At 41.5% G+C, this 18,433-nt stretch overlaps 2 protein-coding genes across 6 annotated transcripts; one reads left to right on the top strand and one right to left on the bottom strand.

The window, feature by feature from the left end:
- Positions 1-3,804: 3,804 nt before the first annotated feature.
- Positions 3,805-8,679, bottom strand: LOC121866387 (zinc finger FYVE domain-containing protein 21-like). Of its 2 annotated transcripts, XM_042366033.1 has the most exons (5): positions 8,549-8,679; positions 6,943-6,993; positions 5,403-5,571; positions 4,904-5,070; positions 3,805-4,008 (listed from the first exon to the last, which is right to left on the bottom strand). In XM_042366033.1, the coding sequence occupies exons 1-5, from the start codon at positions 8,675-8,677 to the stop codon at positions 3,820-3,822; spliced, it is 705 nt and encodes a 234-aa protein (XP_042221967.1). In that variant the 5' UTR covers positions 8,678-8,679; the 3' UTR covers positions 3,805-3,819. The 2 variants fall into 2 exon arrangements, with proteins under 2 accessions (XP_042221967.1, XP_042221968.1); XM_042366034.1 differs by lacking the exon at positions 6,943-6,993.
- On the top strand, positions 6,262-13,694 carry LOC121866386 (N-sulphoglucosamine sulphohydrolase-like). Of its 4 annotated transcripts, XM_042366029.1 has the most exons (5): positions 6,263-6,602; positions 8,891-9,026; positions 9,198-9,335; positions 10,636-10,752; positions 11,365-13,694. In XM_042366029.1, exons 3-5 carry the CDS (start codon positions 9,270-9,272, stop codon positions 12,856-12,858), a joined length of 1,677 nt encoding a protein of 558 aa, XP_042221963.1. In that variant the 5' UTR covers positions 6,263-6,602; positions 8,891-9,026; positions 9,198-9,269; the 3' UTR covers positions 12,859-13,694. The 4 variants fall into 4 exon arrangements, with proteins under 4 accessions (XP_042221966.1, XP_042221965.1, XP_042221963.1 ...); XM_042366032.1 differs by lacking the exon at positions 9,198-9,335 and having other exon boundaries at positions 6,262-6,602; XM_042366031.1 differs by lacking the exons at positions 8,891-9,026; positions 9,198-9,335 and having other exon boundaries at positions 6,262-6,602.
- The last annotated feature ends 4,739 nt before the right edge of the window (positions 13,695-18,433 follow it).

Genomic DNA, 18,433 nt, shown 5'->3' with positions numbered 1-18,433 from the left:
CAAGTCATCATACTCAAGGGGCCAAAGAACAAGGTTAGGTACCATAAGGTCTTATTCTTCAGTGGGTTGTTCTCTATCAAAATTAACTTAACTTTTTAAGGGATTTTGTGAGACTCGGTTGGTAGCAGCCGCATGATGATCCTCACCGTATCAAACAGAGTACAGTAATAATATTCCTCATTCATCACAGCAAAACAAGTATTACAGTACATAGATAATCAAAATGAATTCATAATTGTTGTAAAGGAATGAAATCTGTACTGAGTGAATCATTGTACACATCCATTTGTGATTATGAATGAAATGCCACATGTGTTTGTAAGCCCACTATAACATTTAGAAGTTATTAAGCCAAAAAATTATCCCAATCACCATACAAAAGTCTTTTCTAAATATTAAAGATCGTGTGTAGTGAGGAAGTGCTTTGAAGTCTTGTGAGACATTGTGGAAGCATCGCGTAAAATTTACAACATCCACAAGAAGCGACTCTTTGTTGGAGCCCTTGAGGAAGATTAATGTCAAAATTATTATCTAAATCAGAGGCTGACACTCTACTGGATCACTATCTAGTGAGAGTTTACTGTACTCAGCTCAACCCCTCAACATCACCACCCATTTTTGGCAAAACTTCTCTTCTCAGTTCCCACCCAGAAATTTTTTTTGTCTGTTCAATGTTTATGTCATACAGTACCACATGATCCATTGATATCTACATCATTAAAATCACTATAATAATAATAATAATAATAATATATTTGTGCCACTGATGGCCCCTTCCTCCATCCCATGGATATTACAGTGAGAATTACACTATAGTTGATATCTCTGAGGAGTAATTCAAGGAGTTGGCAGGTCTGGTTTATCTGGGAGGTGACAGCTCAGGTTATATTCAAGGTTATGAACTTAAATCTACAGTATGGCCAAATATGTAAATGATTACCTATATTCAAAGGTATTGTATAGTACATATTAAAAAAAATATATTACTGGAAGGCAGTTTGGACATACCCAGCACCCACACACAAGGTCGCCCTTGGTAACTGATAACACTCCTTTCATTTAATGTGTCTTAAAACACACTCTTCACCTTAGTGGTTACTTATCTTTGTACTAACTAAACTAAAATAAAGTGAATATCCACTTGAAAGTTAAATCAACATTAAAAGACAAAAACTAACATTAAATATAGGTTGGCAATACCTTATCCGCAAACCTCTGAAAACCGAAAGTTTTTTCATGGAGCATCACTCTTGTGCACAACATACCCTGAGTGACGTCGAACATGACCTAACGCCACCGGTGCTTGACCCACGCAGGGCAGCGGGTGTGAGGCGTCAGTTGTGTCTCAGTGCTGCTACTAGTCACACCTGCGTCTGCTGCTCTGATTTTTTTTGTAATTTTGTATAATTTCACTGTGAAAATGCCATAAAGAGCTTCAGATACCCCTATGGGTAACAGTGAGAATAAAATGAAGCATCTCTCATTATCAATAGCACAGAAAGTAGAGTTATTACAGAAGCTTGATCGTGGTGTGTCTGTGCAGCGTCTTACTAAAGAAAATGGTGTGGGAACTACCACCGTATTGACTCAAAGAAACAGAAAGACAAGTTGTTGAAGTTTTACACTGACAGTGATGACCATAGACTAATGAAAAATTGGAAAACATTGCTACAGCTTCAGCCAGAGTTGAACCTGATGACTTCGTTATCTGAGTAAAAACTCTCACAACATTCATTGGCTGTCCTTATGTTTTAGACTTTACCATCAATGGTGAGTAGAATTTTTGCTTTACATTTGTAGGTATTATTTAAAACATATATGAACAGTAATAGGTGTTGCTTTCATATTCTTATGTAGAGAAATAATGATATGTTTTCACATGTACGCAATTACATATGTTGGTGTTCCCAATCAGTCTAGCTATTTTTCTTTACCATTAGTGGTTAGCTACTTCTAATGTCCCATTTATTAACATTAAATAACATTACTTAAAACATATATATTATTTTTTTACATTAATTTTACTACAGCTACAACCAGGGTCTTATTTTCTTAAGTTTCTTATGCAGAACCATCGTCACAGGTGTAAACATTAAGGAAAACAATGCCGTCTCATCTCCTCTTGTTAGTTTTAATATTCTACGTAGTTTTAATGAATTGTATTGTTCACTTCGCATATAGAGAGATTAATTCAATCAAACACATATTCAGTAATAAACAATAATGACTCTTTTGTACATATTCTTAATAAGATAAATGACGCTGTTTCCTTGAGTGCGCACGTATACTTTGGTATTCCCAATCCATCTCACTTTTTTCTTTGCCATTAGTGTCTTTACTGTACTATACAAAAGCTGTAATACTATTTATAGTCTTTATTTATCCCACTCAGTGTGAATATTCATAAGGTTTGTTACAGAAATATTGATGTGTTTGCTTAAGGGGTTCTGCCACAGTCCCCGCTAGGGTGTTAACATGATACAGTAAGTCCTCGTATAATGTCGCCCAGCTTAACATTGTTTCGGTACTACGTCGCTACTCTTTAGATACCAATAATTCGTTTAACGTCCCGACGACTCAATTTAACGTTGTTTTTGCGTCGTCACGGACTACATTTTACGGTGCATCACCATCTCTCGTCTGGCCACTCTACGCTCTCTCGGCTCGGCGCGCTACCTCTCACTAGTGGAACATCACAGCGACGCCAAGGCAGTCTCTGTTAAGCTTTCACATCATTCGTGTGTGCTTAAGTGTTTTTGCTATAAATACTGTACTCGAACCATTCAAAATTGCTTCCAAGCGCCCATCAAGTGCTACTGATGCTAGTGTTGTGAAGAAACAACATAAGACCATTACCCTTGCTACGAAAATGGAGGTTTTAAACCAGGAGGAGCCACCCGTCAGGTCTCAGTGACTCGCCACTCTCCTCCTCCGCTCCATTACCCACCACACACTCGCTCCACCACCTCTGTCCATCAGTGAGTACAATACAAAATTATTTAGTTTATTTATATACCTGTATATACTATTTTGTATAAAAATGCCATTGAATTTCTGTACTATATGTAATGTATTTCATGGGGCAAAGGGAGGCTCAGAAATGTAACTCCCATATTTTATCTATTTCTTATGGGGAAAATTGATCCGCTTAAAGTTGTTTCGTATAACGTCGCATTTCCAGGGACGTAACCTCGACGTTAAGCGGGGACTTACTGTATACGGTATATGTATCGTACTACCGTTCTGAAATCCGAAAAATTCTGAATACCGAACCACATCTGGCCCCAAGGGTTTCGGATAAGGGATTGTGGACCTGTAATAGTTTTGATGCCTACTGATAAAGTCTTATGTTAATATATTACGTTATTCACAACATAAGAGGATGTCAATAAGCTGTATTGTTTTAATGTTTCTGTCTTTTAAAATGGGTTTGATTCCTCCCAAAACATATAGTTAACCACTAATAAGATTTGTATTTTCTTCTAAAGATAAAGCCAATTAAGTTCTTCTTTTGCTTTCATTACTTAGTTCCCCACTACATACAGTAACAAAGGGAAGCTCACCACAAATCTTAATTTACTTGATTTACTGTATGTTGTGAAACTAAGTGTAAAGCCTGTGTCCTCACTTGTTATGTAAGGCCATCTAGAAACACAAAATCCACACAATCCCTGAACTATCTGGCAACACAGAGAGATTCTATACCATTGACTCTGCTAGCCACTTCAATCCCTTATACAGTATACAGTATTGTATCTTGCTCCCCTGAACTCACTTCTGCCCCCCCACCCCCCTCCCCCCACCCCAAGAAGTTTTCATTCACTCTCCAGTACCAAGAACTGCCCTTGATTCCTGCATCATGAACATGGCCTTCTCCAGTGCGGTCAAGAAGGCATAAGCTGAAGAAGTGGCATCTGGAGGAGCAGCCAGGCTGACCTCCTTCTCATCTTCTCCTGCTAAGTGGTAATGTACCATGAGAGCTGACACCAGGCAACTCCCAGGTGTATTCTGTGGAGATTAATCAGACCTTACATCTTACATCTCGATGTTTATGATTATGATAACAAAAATACTGACAAACGGAGCACTTTTAACCCTCTCAGCCTCGGAGCCTGAGACACATACGTGCATGAAAACTTACGCTCAGTCTCGGAGGTTTTTGCCAAAAAATCATTGAAAAAATTTATATTTTTAAGAGCTCATTTCACTGCCACGAAATTGTTTTATGAATTGCAATGGGGTCTCTTCTTGTGTAAAACTGTCTGAAAAATTGTATGAAACCATAAAAAATTGAAAATTATTGAATTTTAAACCAATTTTTTCGAGTATTATTTGAAAAAGTAGGAAAATGTTTAGTATCATCTAGATTTCCATTTACATTTTCCTTGTGTTATGGTGTTCATTGATATGTACTATATACCAAAATAAAGAAAAAAGCATGTAGAATATTGTGGTATAAGGAAAAATATTAACACAAAAACTCATGGAATAATTAAAGGGCTGAACGGCGCACCCTCGTCTCGCTCTAATGGCCAGAGCGACACTGGCTTCAAGCTGCGCTACCACGCACACGATGACCAAGACCGTCTAGGGGAAGGTGATAAGGCCCACAAAAAGAAAACGACGTCTGTCAAATGGCATCCAAAGTTAAGTCAGTTTCACTGAATAGTTTTTGAGTTATTTCAAAATTTAGCCCACTGGACGTGGCGTGGTGCCACATTGGTGTCACGAGGCTGAGCATACGTTTTTTCGCCTTTTATGTTCGACGCCACAATAGCATCCCGAGAGGCTGAGAGGGATAATATATTTCACCTTTGAAGCTATGGTAATCATTTCTTGAAGCCAACAGATAGATGTGCTACGAGCTTGCAGGACCTAATCTAGAGTCCAGACGAAATCTCACCTGGTCTCTATTGTTCACTTGGAGCCCAGTCATTCGGTGCATCGGGATGGACAGAGGCGGTGCAGAATCATTGAAGGGACCGGAGACAATGAAGAACCGATGGTCAGGGGAGAGGCGGCACTGCACCAAGTCCGATGCAGTGTCTGTTGCTAGGCACAGTATGGCCCCTTGACGACACATAAGACAGTGCTAGTATTTACTTGTACTAAATTCATAAGGAAGCACACTGTGATAACATATTGAACACTATACTGTCCATTCTGTACAGTACACTCATGTGTCATTCACAAGCAATAAAACTACTGTACTGTTAAAAACTACATTATTATTATTATCATTGATGTTTACCACACATGGAGTACCAAGGAGAGATTGTAATAGCTTAATGCAGTACAGTATGTCTGTCTGTTTGTGAATGACATTAAATATTTCAAAAAACACCTTAATCACTACTATCCAGTACAGTATACACAAAAGATAAAATAAAGCAAAAGCTAACCAGTAATAAGAGTCTTGAGGTCTTTGTTGTAAAAGTGGTTTTCTCTTGTTGTTGTCTCAGCACATGGCGAACACATCCTCACTGGGTCAAGGAAGCACATTCTAGGCAAGGCCATACGAGTGTCGCAGCAGGAGCCGCAGCACACTCGACCACAGCGTCGGCAGTGGTGCTTAAAATATCAGGGACTTACAATTAACAGCCTTAACTATCATGGCTTCAGCCTACTCTAGGTATTACTTATAATCAGGGGTGTCTGATCTGATCTCACTCTACACTGTTACACTCTGTAGAAAAAAACGGGGGTAAATAAAACATAAAAAAGAGCTTGGTGGGCTCTTACAGACAACAGTATTATACAACACAACAAAAAGCTGTGGAAGGGGAAAGAGTGATAGAGTCTGTGTTGGGTGACAACACAGAAATACAAGAGACTGAAAAAAAAAGGAAAGAAACATAAATTACCAGTATGTAAGCAAATTATAATTCGACAAGGCTGAAGAAGTATGGCATGAGCTAAAATGTGAAGTGGTGGAATGGATGCAGGTGAAAGCTTTCCCGAGATGGTACTGACACGTGAGAAGGATGGATGCTCGAGGATAAGAATGGAAAAACAGTGTACAATACAAGAACGATGTAGCAGGCATGTTGGGTTGAGGGAAAGAACGGTAGAGCAATATAAAGTATTATGGATAGAGGGGAGGAAGTGAAGAGATGTAGTGAGAGGCTGGTATGAGGTCTCTGTTGTGGTCATCTCCCTGGAGTGAAGTGTTATAGATAAGATAAAGAGATAAGCTCTTTTCCTCTCATACTTCGGTTTATTAAACACAAAATTCTCAAGAGCAGAAGTATTGCCAGCAAGCAAAATCTTTCAATTCTTAAGTTGCCGGTGACTAACATACCATCTACTGTTCAACCCGAATTATTTATTTCTCTACTCGTTTAATATTGTACTATACAGTATTCCAAGGTTGACGGAGCTTATGTTTATCACTGACAGACAGCTGTACACGCTCTTAATTTCCATCCCGTGAAAGAAAGACATTTCCAAGTACAGTATCACCAATCTATCATCCTAACAGTAGTGTCCCTGGCTGGAGGAGGATCCCCACACCCCTTATCTTCTTACATTTCTTCCTGGTTTCTCACTAGCCTGTATTAACTATATGAGAGGACTGGGTGCTTACAGACTCTTACAATAAGGTACGTATCAAAAAATTCCAAGTTAGTTTAAGGGTAAACATGAATTTTTACACACAACAGAAAATGGACCATCACACGGGTATTGTTTAACATCAACACCACTTCCAAAATTCTGCATCAGTGGTAAAGAAAATCTCAACTAAACCCAAGTTCCTGAACCTCAGTGCTTGTCATTTACTACCTACAATGGCTGGTTCACTAGAGATAAGAAAGTTCTCCTATGATACAAAAAGACTCAAGTATACTGAAGTTATTAAATTAATTTTGAGATGGTGTTTGACAATGTTCTTGTTGGATCAAACTGACACTGAATAATGACATGATACTCTATTTGACTTACCCTTCTCTTTATAAAGTCAAACTTCTCCTTGCAATCCATGCATGTGGGACTCTGAAATGAAGATGATGTCACATTGTATGTTGTTGTACAGTATATGCAGGTGAGAGAGACAAAAAAAAATAAAGCATAGGTAAATAACAAATATGGAAAGGATGTAGGTATTCAAAATTTCTTAACAAAATCCAAAAGAAATAACAGACAGTGAATTATAAGGATAATGATGTAAATATATAGAGAACACATCATTTGTAGAAATTGAGAATTTGGTTCGTTCTTCAGTTATTTAGTATGTGTGTGTTGTTTTGGTCACACTGCATTAAGCAAGAAAGACTTGAAAAAATTCTCTGCGAGATATATAATACTGTAAAAGTTAAGCCTTTCATGTCCAGCACAATGTGTGTGATTGACTGTCTTGGTATTACTGCAGTTCCCTATGCATCTACAATTGTTTGCATCCACTAGTTCAGATCTCAGTGTTATGTGCTTTTATTTACCTCTAATTTACATTTTAACATGGTTTAAAAAAGAGCAGCAAGTGGTAAAATTATATACATAAACCACACCCAGCTTACATGAGGTACCTGTGTTCTAATAGGTACTGTACTGTAATATCCCTGTTGGTGCAGAGCTCTTCTGGGAATGAGAGATTTCTGGGCGTGAAGATGAAGTTTCATCCCTGGAAAAAATTGCACACCCCCAGAATTTTTCTGGGTACTGGGGCAAGTTTTCAGAGAGTTTAAACTATGCACCTCACACAGACAGACACTATAGCACAACCCTGGAATGCTTCTACATCCTGGGGAAAGCTTTCAGAGTCTAAACTAAGCATCTCACTCGGACACACAGAGCCGTATTTATTTATGCAGATATTGCAGTACATGTAAAATATATTGTAAATAAACAAAATATACTACTGTATACACAATGTATACTATACTCATCAGCAAATGCTGTCATCTTGAGCTTGTGATGCAGGCAGGCCCAATAATTCCCGTCTATGTACTCTACCATGTTTTCTGTATATGACTACTTTAGTGATACTCCCAGAAAAAACATCTATAATTAAGTTAAAGCCATCACCTTTCATATTATCTTCCTTTCTACATATTTATCATCCAGTTTTTCTATTTCATTAAAATCACGTGGTACTGCCAATGTGACTTAGTGTATGTTCTATTACCAGCACTTACCAGTACCCATCCTAATATTTCTTGATTTTTTCATGTACTGTACAGTAGTTTCCTTTTGCCATTAACAAGGCGTCTGGAATTTTATGCCATATTTTGACGAAACTGACTGCCAATTGTCATTATGTTAGTTGCCTCGGCCAATTCTTTGTTGTCAATGACTTCCAACAACTGTGTGACCTTATGAAAATATACAAAAACTATTATTCTAGATAATTACTAATTATCTATTTTCCATAGGAGAAATCTGTATAATCATTACCCTAGAAGCACAACACCAGAAAAATATTAATAAATAAGAGAGAGAAACTATACAAATCATATTAATCAACAAGTAAAATAATTAAAAGGAAGAAGTAGAAAGTTGACATTATGTTCTACTTCTCTACACAGGACTTCCATCACCATCATACTCTTACCAACTTATCGGGTATCCATTCTGGTTCTGACAGTTCAAATGGACTCCTGTCACAATCATTCAGAGGTATGATTCTCAATCCTGATTTCGAGCGGACGAGCCTCTTCCCTGTCGACGTTGTTCCGGCCATGTTTGTTTACCTTGTTCCAGAGCCTACGGAGCTAATAACTTTACTAATAACACATTAACAATTCACGTCAAAGTTAGATATTTAATCTATATTTACCATTATAAAATATTATTATATATTTATTCATTATTTCAGTTGTGTATATAGATATTATTATTATATAAGCAAATATATTTCGATCATAGAAAAATATTTTAGATCATACGTCTCTAGGCTAGGGGGCGTGTAGATCGTCCGCCAATCAGCTTCGAGGCCAACAGGAACTCTACCAATGAGAGGCGAGGGAGGATAATGGGTGCGTTCTGAGGAGCAAACTTACTAAAAATCGGTGTTTTTTCCAACACATAAGGTATACTAAATCCTTATCAAAGCATTTAAGTTAAAAAAAAAACTAACAGATTAGCATAAGCATGGAATATATTCAGTGTTGAAATATATTATATTTATTGGTGAATCTCCTCGATCTATTAACTCCGTAGTATACAACTGGGTACCTCTAAATTTAAGTGATCTTACTCAGCTTATCAAGAGTGGTCTCAACTGATTGTCGGCTTTGTTCCTCCATCCTGGTAGTGCACTAGATCACTCGCTCATGTTACCGTACAGGTTTGGCAATAGCCGTTTTATTCCCCACAACAGATACAAAACTCATCTAGAGGTAAGACAGAATGTGCACAGGCGGATCCAGCGGTCCCCCCCCGCCCCCCTTTCACCAGAAAATTCTAATACTTTTTCTTTAATGCAGTGTTGTACTCAGGCGTTTTTGTACAGTAAAAAGTGTTTATCATTGACTTCAGAATATCTCCTAATATCGAGTGCACATGGCTTCAAAATGCCCATGATATTGGTCAGATTTCAAGAAAATTACAGCTCTCCCACCCAAGGTAGGTAGATAACAGGTAGCCTCACTCCCATAGGATCTACGTTAATGAAAATAAAAATGAAATTTTTATTTACGCATTTTTGAAGGCTTATGGTGGTATTAAAAGTTGTACAATAAATGTATGGAATGGAGATTTTTTGTTTTATTTTAATTGGAGCCACTGATTCTACCTACCTTGCTCCCACCCACAACTTTTTGGACCCCCACCCCCTTTAGATATTCCTGGATCCGCCCCTGCAAATGTGTGCTAATGATAATAATTATTATTTAAAGCTTACAAATGCATTTTTTTATGTTGCATGCAGTTATTATAAAACTTAATCTTGGTCTGTCTGTCTGTAATATTATCCGTTTCTCACCCCTGAAGATGTGAATTACACGAAAGTGCTTTGGAACGTCGTGTTTGCTTTCTCCCTCTGTGGTTATCAGCATATAAATGGACCACGGGCAACCAGTGATATATATATATATATATATATCTATATATATATATATATATATATATATATATATATATATATATATATATATATATATATATATATATATAACCACAAGGAAAGAAGAAAACACGAAGTTCCCAAGCGCTTTCGTGTAATTCACATCTTCAAGGGTGAGTACAGTCTAAGGAGACGGTACGGTACGGAGTCATTAGTTATGTGAAAGAAGATTATTAGGGGTTGAAGAAAAAGTGGTGAAACTGAAATACAGTAGGAGTAGAAAGAATCTGGACTCAACCAGAGGAGGGTGAGATCAGGTCCACAATGGTCAGGTATTAGGTAATGACCCTACTAATCTTTAAAAAGCATCGCAACCGTCGGTAGTCAGGTCAGAGGGTAAGGTGACCCAACCTTCTCACCTGGTTACAAATCTTCTTAATTACAAAATTGTCCAGTTTGTACATGCCATTACTCAACATGATGTGAATTACACGAAAGCGCTTGGGAACTTCGTGTTTCCTTCTTTCCTTGTGGTTATCAGCATATACCTAGATCACGCGCACCTACAGTGATTTACTTGCATATATATATATGTGTGTGTGTGTGTGTGTGTGAACTCTAAACTTATTCCATAGGTGACGATGATGACGACGATGATGAAAGTGATGGTGACGATGGTAATGGTGACGAGGATGGTGATGAGTAGAAACGTGCTCATGATGGTGTCAGATGATGCTGGTCTGGAGATGAAGGTGAGTTAAGTGTTGTCTTTTATTCAATAACAGTAACATTCCTAAGCTATATTTAGGTACAGATATATACAGTACCTAAATTATTTTAAGCCCAACAGAGAAATATTTTTAAGGTAACATGTTCCTTCCTTTAACTGGAGACAAACAAACCTACTGCAGAATTCAAGGAGCAATTTTGACGCCATCGTTATGTCACAATGTTACGCTGTAGGCCTGTTGACGGTGTAACAACTGCAGGTGTTGGCCGCATGAGGTGTTTTGTCTCGGGGTGGGTCGGCTGTCAGTTAGTGTGTGTTTGGCAAGGATTTTTCCCCTAAGACTCCTAATTTCAAAATTTTATTAACTAAGGTGCCTAATTTAATAAGGTTTTTCCATGTAAGGCTCCCATTTTCCCAATTTCACTGGATAAAACCCCTATTTTATCATGTTTTGCCTGAGTAAGACCAATTTTCATATTTTTCATAGAATACAAGAGCCCTATTCAGGCAAGGTTACCCAAACTAAGACTCTCCACCTCTGAGATACACTCCAGAGCTTGGCATAACTATATACTGTACGGTGGTAGTTCACGCGTGTGTGGCACCCAAGAGGTAAACAAGTTATGTTTTACAGGCGTACGGAAACACTGTGTGTAAGACGCCGCATTTGGACGAACTGGCCAAACGCAGCACAGTGTTCACCCGAGCCTTCACGTCCGTCAGTAGCTGCTCGCCCTCCCGCTCCGCCATCTTGACGGGCCTCCCCACACACCAGAATGGCATGTACGGCCTCCACCAAGGCTACCACCACTTTAACTCATTTGATGACGTCCGTAGTCTGCCGGGGATCGTGGCAGCTGCTGGGGTCCGTACGGGCCTCGTGGGTAAGAAGCACGTCGGACCGGACTCTGTTTATCCTTTCGACTTCGCTCACACGGAGGAGACAGAGTCCATCATGCAAGTGGGGCGGAACATAACCCGCATTCGGCAGCTGGTGCGGCAGTTTCTCGACACCAACAACACGCGGCCCTTCTTCCTGTACGTGGGCTTCCATGACCCTCACCGCTGCGGCCACACCCACCCCGAGTACGGCCAGTTCTGTGAGAAATTTGGCAACGGGGAGCCCGGCATGGGCACCATACCTGATTGGCACCCGGTAACGTACGACCCCGCCCAGGTGGTGGTGCCGTACTTCGTGCAGGACACGCCTGCGGCACGAGAAGACCTGGCGGCGCAGTACACGACACTGTCGCGGCTGGACCAGGGCGTGGGGCTCATGATGGCCGAGCTGGCGAGCGCCGGACACCTCAACGACACCTTAGTGGTGTACACCTCAGACAACGGCATCCCCTTCCCCGCCGGCAGGACCAACCTGTACGACCCCGGCCTGGTGGAGCCCCTGCTGGTGTCGTCACCGCAACACTCGGCGTCGTGGGGCAACACCTCCACCATCCTTGCCTCCCACCTCGACCTCACACCCACCGTCCTCGAATGGCTGCAAGTCTCTTACCCCAATTACACCATTATCAACAAGCGCCAACCTGCGGTGCTCACAGGCAAATCACTGCTACCTTACCTCGACCACGGGCAGCCGGACGCAGGCGATCCGAAGCCAAGCTTGGACGTGTCCAAGCAAGAACTAGGCGTGTGGCTGCAGGACGTGGGTATAATCAGGTCGGAGCCTGCAGTGTATGCCAGCCACGACCTGCACGAGGTGACGATGTACTACCCCATGAGGGCCATCCGTACCCCGTCCTACAAGCTCATCCACAACCTCAACTACAAGATGCCCTTCCCCATCGACCAGGACTTCTACCTCTCGCCAGTGTTCCAGGACATCCTCAACCGTACGAGGGCGTCACTACCGCTCCCCTGGTACAAGACCCTCCGCAACTACTACTACCGCGACGAGTGGGAACTGTACGACCTCCACTTCGACCCCGACGAGAAGTTCAACGTGGCTCACAAGGGGCGTTACCAGGACGTGTTGGGGGAGCTGCGCGCGCGGCTGTGGGCGTGGCAGAACCAGACCTACGACCCCTGGCTGTGTGGCCCCGGCGCCGTTCTGCAGGACTCTGGGTCGTACGCCACCCACCACGCCTGCCTCCCCCTCTACAACGGCCTGTGACCACCCTCTTGCCCTCGTCCACTGTACGACCCCATCAGGAGTCTTCACGAGTCCTTCACGACGCCTCTATCACCCCCCCCCACCTGTACGACCACCCATGACCTCTACATAACCCCCCTATAACCACCCATGACCGATACATAACCCCTCTATAACCACCCATGACCTCTACATAATCTCTATATAACCACCCATGACCTCTACATAATCTCTATATAACCACCCATGACCTCTACATAAACCCTGTATAACTACCCGTGACCGATACATAATCCCTCTATAACCACCCATGACCTCTATATAATCTCTATATAACCACCCATGACCTCTACATAATCTCTATATAACCACCCATGACCTCTACATAAACCCTGTATAACTACCCATGACCGATACATAACCCCTCTATAACCACCCATGACCTCTATATAACCCCTACATAACCATCCATGACCCCTATATAACCACCCATGACCTCTACATAACCCCTCTATAACCACCCATGACCTCTACCTAACCCCTACATAACCACCCATGACCTCTACCTAACCCCTATATAACCACCCATGACCGATACAAAACTCCTCTATAACCACCCATGGCCTCTACCTAACCCCTACATAACCACCCATGACCTCTACATAACCCCTATATAACCACCCATGACCTCTACATAACCCCTATATAACCACCCATGACCTCTACATAACCCCTTTATAACCACCCATGACCTCTATGTAACCCCTCTATAACCACCCATGACCTCTATGTAACCCCTATATAACCACCCATGATGATGATGAGGTAATTGTTTGTTATTAAAGAATAGTTGACCATCCAGTTATTTTATTTTCTTAATGTTACTACTAGTACACTGTTACTACAATTAACAATAATAGTATTAGTGGTCGTTGTAACAATAATAATAGCAATAATTAAAATAATAATAATAAAGTAATAATAATAATAATAGTAATAATAATAATAATAATAATAATAATACAGCAATAATAACATTCGTACTACTAATATATTATTAACAATATTAATAATAGTAATAATTGACATTATCACAGTTACACACACACACACACACACACACGAGATTTTGTTTACATATTCAGTATTCCCTCGGTTGACCTGACCTGTGGGAACCAGCACACGTTTAAGGTCACTTACACATCCCCTCATTGACCTCGCTGGGTCACTGAGAAGGGAAACGAAGTTAAACACGTGCGAGTCACCTGTAGATCGGATCAACTGTTGTGACCCAGGTTGAACTCTGGCGGGTCAGGTCACATTAGGAGGTCATTAGTGGTGTTATTCTCGGTGGTACAATCCTGACCTCTGACCTCCCCGTGGGAACGGAGAGAGAGAGAGAGACTATTTTTTATGTTTGTGTAAGTGGATTCGTGGTTCTCTTGACGTTCTTGTAAGCGGATTTATCAGCACCAACCACATCATCCAACATCATCCAACACATCACCCAACACTTTCAGCCACAGGACAGCACCGGATATGGGCCCCACACATTAATTACCACAGGTAGAGCTGGAGCCATCACTCTACCTTTACCTTGATGTACACTAAGTCATTTAATTAACCCAACTGGCAGACTTCCATTCACACGTACACGACCATGGGGGAGGGGGGTGAGTTGGGGAGAGAGAGTGGGCGTGGGAGAGAGAGAGTGGGCGTGGGAGAGATAGAATAGGTGTGAGGGAAGAGCAGTCGGTGTGAGGGAGGGGTAGTGGGCGTGCGGGAAAGACAGTGGGCGTGAAGGAGGGATAGTGGGCGTGCGGGAAAGACAGTGGGCGTGAAGGAGGGATAGTGGGCGTGGGGGAAAGACAGTGGGCGTGAGGGAGGTATAGTGGGAGAGGGGAATTGATGGTGGTCAGCGTGGGCGTGGAGGTACGTGTGGTAGGCGCTGGGGAGACGCTGAGGGAGGAGGAACCATCAACAGGAAGGGAGCCACGCGCCTCCACGTCCGCGCCACGTGCCCGGACGAGACTTGGCAGAACCCACTCGCATGCGGGCAAGTCCTATACTGATTGGTTCTTTCTGGCTGAAACAACGTCTGCCAGTGCCATCAACTTAACCTATGCTACCTTCTGACTCACTCTCCTGACTCTTAAAATGACTCGACTAATGACCAATTTACTCACGCTGGTTCACTAAATGTTCTCGCTAACTCAGAGAATGGCTCACTGATTCACAAAATGACTCACTAACTCAGATAATGGCTCACTGATTCACAAAATGACTCACTAACTCAGAGAATGTCTCACTGACTCACAAAATGACTCACTAACTCAGATAATGGCTCACTGACTCACAAAATGACTCAGTGACTCACCCTGGTTCGCCTAATGACAAAATGGATCCCTCAGATTCACCTAATAATCCCCTAACGCACCTAATGACTCACCCTCTCATTCAACGTTGACTCACTAGTGTCTTTTACCCTATAAGTCTGTTATTGACTCAACAGTGACTCATGGGTGACACAGGGGAAAGAAGGGAGGGTCGTGTTTTAAGTACCCGCATTATTTTTTATTTATTACAAAGCAGCGTAAATAGATTATCTCTCTCCCTATCTATCTTTCTCTTCCATCACCACCCTACTTCCTTTCTCCCACCCACTTCTCCTCTCACTCCCCTTCCTTCTATTTCTTCCCCCTCTCCCATCTCATTCATTTCTCCCTCTTCCGCTCATCTTCCACCCCCATCTCCTTTTACTCTCTCTCGCTCTCTTCTCATCCCCTCCCTCACATCTCTCTTCTCCTTTCTCCTCATCCTCCACTCCCTCACCCTCTCTTATTTTCTATCCTCATCCTCCCTTCCCTCTTTTACCTTTTCCTCCCCCTCCCTCTCCTCTTCTCATCCTCCCTTCCCTCACCTCTCACTTCTCCTCCCCACCACACTCCCCTCACCCGCATCTGTCCACCCAACATAATCTGGCAACACTTGTTACACATCACTAGTGGGGTAATAGTCAGCTGGTGTCAGATTATCTAATATTCTTGTGTTTAATTATTTTTTGGGGTCTTAGTTGTTGGTGATGTGACGTATTTACTGAATAATAATGGTAGGAATAGTAATTACTTTCGGTACAACAGCAACAAAAAAACAATACTATTACTACTACCACTACTACTACTACTAATAATAATAATAATAATTAGTGAATATAATAACAAAAACAACAATAATAATACAACTACCACCGTACAACATTACCATAAAACAAAAATAATACAATTAATAATAGTTAAATAACGTCCCCCCCCCCTTCTCTCCCTCAACTAGCACAGAACTCCAGTATGGGTCTACCCCTTAAGCGTACTTCAGGGGGTTTAGCATTACAAAGTGATCCCATAGCCTGAGGCCCCCTACCATGATCCCCCACTATGACTCTCTCTCTCTGTTTCACTCTTTCACTTACTTTCTTCTGTCTCTTTCTCTCTATCCCTCCATATCTCCCCCCTTAAGTGAATCAACTAAACAATGTTACCATATCCAGTTAGGGAAAAAAAATACTACGATTCTTTATGTACATCCTGAGCTAGGAAATTCTCAGGGTGCGGACCAAGCGACGCGCGGCACGTAATTGATTGTTATTAACCGCGTGATTGTTGTGGTTATTGTTATCGTAATTGTTATTTGTTGAGCAATGAACCAGCGAGAATGTCTGAGTTATACCCTCGTTATTTATCCATATCGAAAGCCACAAATCCTATGGTTATTGAAACGACAACTCTTGATTCTCGTACGATAACTGTTTATCTGTGACGTCAACACCAAAACAGAGGGAGCCGGAGTATAAAAATCTACCTAGTACATTTATTATCGAGGTTATCTGTAATGGGGACGAGGAGGTCATATATTATCCTTTATCGTTTATTTATCATTAATTACGTGTTTACGATCATTGGCAGAGAGCTGTCCTGGTAAATGTGTCATTGGGTTAGTTTAGGTAATGGATCAGGCACATAAACTGTCACTTTATTAATATATTATAAGGACGTAAGAATAAAATAAACTACACAATGTCTCTGCCTCTCTCAGTCTCTTTCTCTGCCCACCTCTCAAACTGAGTTTCTTCCTATGTCTCTCTGTCCCTCACTACCTTAAAGTAATTTCCGACACAGCTCATTCACCAAAGAAGAATAAACGCATCTAGTTTAATTAAGAAAAGTGCATTAATAAGATGAAAGAGGAAAAAATATTTCAGAAAATGTGTGCCCCACATCCAGAGGGATGTTATAGTGGGCGAGGGGCAATTATCACATTCAGCCACCCGCACCTCTTGTCTGGTTAATAATGGCGCGTGATAACGTCTCCTCGCTGACAACACAGATGCTGGCGGAGGAGTATCGCGTTTCCATTCAGCTAGCGCGTGCAAAATGTGTGCTTAAGCGTGCGCGCAGTTAGAAGAGGAAAAATTATTAGTTGGTGCACGCACGTAAGATGGTGTTAGTTAATGGATAATAATTATAATAATTGAACCAACTCACACATCAGAAGAAGGCGCGAAAAAAATCCTACGATCTCTCTCTATCTTTATCTTTCTGTCTGCCCTTCTATCTGTCTGTCTGTCTCTCTGATTGCTCGTCTCTCTGTCTCTCGCCGTCTGTCTCCGTCCCTCACCAAGGCTAGCCGAGACCCGCCATTGTCCGTCATCATGCCCCAGCTTTTACCGGAATTAAATTTGATTATTATCTGAGAGACGGAGGAAATTTGAGCACCTATCAAGAAGGGGGAGGAACAATCCCTCTCTTGTTGCCTCTTGTCACCAACCAGTCAACACCCGGATATTCTCAGAGATTCACGGGTTTATTTTCCTCCACCTCCCCTCTACCGCCTCCCCACCACCACGCCCCCTCCTCTTCCCCACTCCACCACGCCCTCTCCCCTCATCACAACGCCCCCTCCTCTTCCCCACTCCACCACGCCCTCTCCCCTTCCTTCACCCTTCTTCTTTCGTAAATTCAGATTAAAAAAAAGCGCATCTAATTACAATAATCTATAAAAAGAAAATAAATCTAACAACGATCATTAATGGCGGCCTTAAAAAAATCTAGTTATAGTTGAATCTTAAAAAAAAACACAAATAAAATAACTATAGATTAGGAAAAAAACATCAAATTATGAGTCTTATAAGCGTATTTCACCAAGGTAGAATATTTAACAAACGCATTCAGTTAAGGTAGAATTATATTAACCTTTTAGAGAGTAACGCACTTACGGTATTTTATTCAGGATAACGCCAGATGATTTTATTCAGCTGAGAGACACCCCTTCCGTCTACGGGTAATTCTGACGCCATTAATAGCTACGATCTTTGTGTGGCCGCGTTTCAGTGAGTCAATTAAATACGTTCTCACCACCCACTCGAGAAAAAGTCAAATTGAGAAAAAATGCATCTCTCCCTCTGTCTCTCTCCCAAGCAGCATGAGAGAAGTTGGTAAACAAGATGGCGAAGAAAGTGTCCCAAGACTTTAAATGATCTGATGGAGCTGCATCTCTTACACACACACACACACACACGTTCACATTTATACACACACACACA

Source organism: Homarus americanus, unplaced genomic scaffold (assembly GCF_018991925.1).
Source record: "Homarus americanus isolate GMGI-L3 unplaced genomic scaffold, GMGI_Hamer_2.0 scaffold16430, whole genome shotgun sequence".
NCBI lineage: Eukaryota > Metazoa > Arthropoda > Malacostraca > Decapoda > Nephropidae > Homarus > Homarus americanus.
Note: the sequence above shows the minus strand (reverse complement) of the source record. Positions and strands in the feature narration are given on the sequence as shown.